This window comes from Lynx canadensis, chromosome D2, assembly GCF_007474595.2.
Source record: "Lynx canadensis isolate LIC74 chromosome D2, mLynCan4.pri.v2, whole genome shotgun sequence".
Lineage (NCBI taxonomy): Eukaryota > Metazoa > Chordata > Mammalia > Carnivora > Felidae > Lynx > Lynx canadensis.
This window is the reverse complement of record NC_044313.2, coordinates 28,484,054-28,489,194: the sequence shown is the minus strand read 5'-3', so window position 1 is coordinate 28,489,194 and position 5,141 is coordinate 28,484,054. Positions and strand designations below refer to the sequence as shown.

Sequence of the window (5,141 nt, the reverse complement as noted above, 5' to 3'; positions counted from 1 at the left end):
GGGTCTCCTTTCTCCCCTCCTTTCCCCATTTGTCCTTGGCTTCTTTTAGAGACCCCAGTAATAGAGGAACCTAGGGAACTGCCCCCCCCCCACATTCCCCTGCCCAGGGATCCCAAGAGGGAGAGACGCTACAATCCCTCCAGAGCTTGCCACTTTCCACCCCTTTCCTAGCTCTTTGCTCTCCTCCAGTCCATCATCACCCTGCATCATCCTCACGGTCCACACTTAGGTCTGAGGGCTCCCAGTTCTGAGATTCTGAGCTTCTGATTCTCCTTGGACTAGGATGAGAATAAGTGTTCCTCCTCCCCTTCCTAGCTGCCCTAACGCCTGACCTAGCCTATACAGCCGTAGGGAACCGGAAGAACACTTCTCTGATATACAGGGTCAGGCTAAAGCCCTGCTTCTCTCTTTTGCCCATTTTCTTGCCCTCCCGTCATTTCCCCATTTTCCTACTGCCAGGTCTCTACCGTAGCCACATCTTTTTTTTTTTTTTTTTTTTCTGCAGAGCTCCTTCCATGCTTTTGATTCCTTGCTAACTGTTGACAGGCACCCCAGTGATCTCTAATGCTTCCTCTCTCCTTTTCCCTTTCCCTTAAGAAAAATTGTGACAAAACTGATGCAGGAGAAAGCATGTCTTTGGGGGTCGTTTCCTAGAGGCAGGGCCTGAAGATGGAAGCAGTGGGAACCCCAGAGTGCCGACTTGCTGGAAACCAGGGTGTTCCTCATCCTTGTGATACACGTCTCCAGTGGACTTTGCCAGTCAGACCTTCATAGACAATCACCCCAGGTGCTCCAGGCAGACCCCCCCCCCGTGTCTAGGAACTATGTAAGGGCAGATTACGAGTCACTTGCTATATTTTAACGTCAGCTTCTCCCTACTGTTTCCTCCTAGCCGCCGCCGTTACCTCTTCTCCTTCCCCAAATGATCCTTGTTCCTTTGAGCCAAGACTGAGCTAAGGAATGTCAATTTCCCATTCAGATCCCAGCTTGCACCTCTAAAAGCAGATCATAAAGCAGGAGAAGCTGGGACCCTTTCTTTTCACAAACCTGGATCTCAAACAGGCAGGATTCAGGGCATTGGATACTTTCCTTCAATAGGTAAACTTCCTGCAGGGAAACTTTCCAATAGGAAGTTCAGCACCTCGAACTTTAATTTATTACAGTCACTGTGATATGTGCCTTCTTTTCTAGGTATTGAACTTATTCCTGGGGACACAGGTAAGGGTGAGTGGAAGATAGAACGTCTAGGCCCTCTCTTCCCTTCCACCTTGCCAGAACACTATCCTCCCTTAAGCCTCACTTCCCTGATGGCCTAAGTAGTTACACTGGTCTGTATGAGGCTAATCTGCCAACAATTAGTGAATAATCCACATAAATCTTCCACCAATACATTCACTCAGTAGCTAAGAGCTCACTGCTTGTGGTGCTTGAGACAGAAGCAGTCCAGCAGGGACTTGCTTCTGAAAGAGGGCTCTGGAAAGAGAAGAGCCAAATCCCTGACAGACTGCAGCCCAAGGAGCTTCCTAGCCATCTCCCTTCTCCGAGGCTGGCCCTGGGTCTGGGCATGGGGCAGCTGTTTAGGAGAACTGGTCAGATGCCAGACCACCTCATCCTACCTCCCAGAGTAGGAGACAGCACAGAAATGTGGCTCTCAATAGGTAACAGGGGCTGAGGCTTTAGGGGCCAACCCGGGACAGTGGAAAGACTCCTCTTATATTCCAGACTGGGGCAGTGGCCAGGTCAGACCCCAAACCCCTAGTCTCTTCCCTACATATCCTCTGGTCGATGAACACTTACTGAGGAGAGAGGTTGCCTGTCCTTCCTCACAGGGACACACTGCCCTTCAGGGTCTCCTATTGCTTCATTTCCAGTACAATCAGCAAAAGGCCTTTTGCTCAGTCCCTCAGCTTTGATCTGAGCCTGTTGAATCTCTCAACTTGATCTTTCCTAATCAAGCAGCAACATATACTAACCTGGCTGTCCCACTTGGCAGAATTACTTGACAGTGTGCGGTAAGAAAATCTGGCAAGGCAGCTAGAAGATACAAAAGTACAATATCGTACAGGAAAGCTGCATTCTCCAGGAGGTCTCTCAGCACAAAAGTAGGACTATTGTGCTTCGTATTTGATAATTCCAGGTCAGTACTTGAAACCTGTCATGCTGCCAGAAAGTTCTTTCATAGGGGGTTGTTTTGTATTCCCAAATGGCTATAATTGATACCAGCTTCATCTGAGTTCTATAAAGAAAACATTACTGAGCTACCTTAGATCTGCATTGCTTTTTTTCCTTTTTTGCATTATCCATTCATTCATTTGGTCATTCAACAAACGCTGGAGTGCAAGTCCAGTGGCGAACAACACAGTGACCTCCCTGCATTCATGGAGTTTAGGTTCTCTCTTATACTCAACCACCAGGGCTGTGTTCCCCTTTGCAAACATGGACAACTCCAGAACAGCTGCTTGGGAAGACACCTTGGAGGTCAGCTAGTCAAAGCTTTTGTTTTACAGATTAAAACTGATGCTGAAAAAGATGTCTGGCTTGTTCAACCAACTAGTAAGTTGCCATGGGGTGCACACTGGAACCCTGGTCTCTTCCCTTCTCTTGTGTACTCTTTAAGGCCCATCTGTCTCCAGCAGAGGAGAGAAGCAGAGGGGGATCCTGAGAAGTGACAAGGATATGGGTTTGTGCAGGGGGTGGGGGGTGGGGAGAGTGGTGCAAAACACTGTCTCCTTCCTGTCCCTGGCCTCTGAGCCTACACTCAGGCAGGGGTTTCTTTTCTTGAAAAGAATCCCAGCCTCAACTGGCCTTAGCAGCAGGTTAGGGTCGTGCTCAGTGCTGGTGGTGCTGGCGGTGGTGGGAGGGGAGGGCAGGCCAGGGCACCCGCCTATTGTGGGTCTGGATTGGATGCTTCCACTCATTCATTTCCTTTTAATTAACCCGCATTCCTGGAGGAGAAATATTTATGTTGGCTCCCATAGAGGCAATCCGCAGACTGGAAAGAAGGGGGAAGAAAGCCTGCCTTAGCAAAACAATATCTCTAAAGAGCTCAAGAAGAGAAAATAAGAGAACAAAATGCCATTAAAATAGCCTTCTACCCCCACTGGAGTCAATGAAAACTTCATTTCACATGCTAATCCCCCACTCCGCCCCTTCTCTTCTCACAACACCTTTCCTGAAAGTGTTTGGGAAAAGTCTTCGCAGTCAGTACACAGCTCCCTGCAGCTCAGACTTCTCCTTGTGTTAGTTCAGGGCCCCAAGTGGGGCCCTCGCTCCAGCAGCGGCTTTTTTCTCCCCCCCTTTAATTTAAACAAAGACTTCAGAGTTCATCAACCTCCCACTGAAATTCACAGCTGCTGAACAAACTAATCCCCTCTCCCGGCCTTTCTTCCCTTCAATGGGCTCTTGGCTTCAAAGACACTTTGGGAAAGGACTTTGCTGGGGCTCACACTGCTTCATCAATAGAAGTTAGTGCAAGTATTATCTGAAGAGCAAGTGGCTTTACAAACAAATACTGCCTAACAATCCCTTCCTCCCAAACATACACATCTAGCCCACAGACATGATGGGATCTACAACAGGATTAGAGATAGTACCCCTGGCTTCACACCCAGCCCCTTTGTGCAGCTGAGCTCAGCCCTGAAGTGGTGTGGGGAAAACCCCGAGAGCTGCATGTCAGGCACGGATGGAGATACACACACACACACACACACACACACACACACACACGGCCACAAATGCTGTGAGGAGAAAGCCTTGCAGCCTAATTCAGTGCCACCCTCCTTTCTTCAACTCTCTTGACTCCCCATCTGTCCCCAAGCCCTTCTCCTGTCTTTCTGGGGTGCGGGAAGCAAGAACAAAGAGGCTAGGAAGAGAGGTAAGGGCAAAACAGGACCCAGAGGAGACAATCATTGGGAGACGACTGAGGAAACCAAATCGAAGCGGCTTTATTGCCCATTGAGTACAACAGTGCTTCAAATGCAAAGTCCAACCATGAAGAGTGCAGCCAGAGGAGGCAGCCCTGAGACGTGTGGGGCTGAGGAGGAGAAGGGCCTCCAGCCCTTGAGGAACAGTGCCAGAAAAGTCTTGTTAATGTGGCTCCTATTCAAGAAGTGGGCTCATAATCACACAATGGGAGGACCTTGGGCCAGGGCTCAGACAGGTCAAGTCAGGACCATTCCCTGCAGGCAGAGGTCTCTCTGCTCCTATTTCATAGCCTAAGACAGCTCCCAGCAAAAGACAGTGCACCCCTTCTCCTTTCCACCTGACCTAGCCCACCCTTATGATGCTTGCAGAAGAGAAGGTCCTTGTAAAAAGCATCTAATAAGTTCCTTTTCTGGGTTCTGCTCAGCACCCATGCCTCACATTCATGATTTGTTCAGAAGATGAACAATAGTCAACTCTACCCCAGCCTCTGGGGCTCAGAGGAAAATGGACCCGGAAATAGGAACTCAGAGGCAAGGAGAAGGTAAGGCCAGGCTCTTAACTCACAGAAGGGGAGAAAGAAAAGCCCCACAAGATGGGTACAGCAGAGGTAGACTTGGAGGTAATAATCCTGTTCACCCCCTCAGAAGCCACTTAAACAGAATATCTCTGGGGTTCTTAAAGAGGCCCTGCCCCAGGTCCTGTCAGAGTACAGAGTCAGGGAAGGTGAAGAACCAGCTATATGCTCTGCCTCTGACGCTGCGAGAGCCTTGGGTGGATTCTACAAGGCCAGGCATAAAAGGGTGAAAAGCACCCTGCTAACTTTAGAGGCAAGCCCACAGCATCATATACCTGGCAGCAAGGGAAGAGGGTAGGGAAAAACAAACAGAATCTCTTCCGAAATTCCCCCTTTTCCACAGGGAGGAGGTAAGTAACAGCAGAAGTAGCCTCCTGGCAAGAGAGGCTGCCTGGTTTACGTGTGCAGCTTATGAGCAATGGTGAGGACGGCCTTCAGGACAGGCATGAAGCTGGAGACCTCGCTGAAGCTGCTGCAGCCCACCACCTGGGCATGCACTGCAAGGCCCTGCTCAAAGCTTCCTGCGTCCACACATCGGGCAACCTCATGGAGCCCAGCCAGGACATGAGGCGAGAGCTGTGGAGGGATCGACCCTTAGGTCAGGGAGCCCAACCCAACCCCTACCCTGGCAGGACGGAAGTGT

The 5,141-nt window shown here is 49.9% G+C and overlaps 1 protein-coding gene across 12 annotated transcripts in view; it reads right to left on the bottom strand.

The window, feature by feature from the left end:
* Positions 1-3,920: 3,920 nt before the first annotated feature.
* SEC31B (SEC31 homolog B, COPII coat complex component) overlaps positions 3,921-5,141 on the bottom strand; it is a 36,552-nt gene continuing 35,331 nt past the window's right edge. For all 12 annotated transcript variants that reach the window (XM_030334623.1, XM_030334624.1, XM_030334628.1 and 9 more), the window contains one exon: positions 3,921-5,074. In XM_030334623.1, coding sequence (XP_030190483.1) covers positions 4,895-5,074 — 180 coding nt within the window. In that variant the 3' untranslated portion in view covers positions 3,921-4,894. The remainder of the gene's footprint in view (positions 5,075-5,141) is intronic.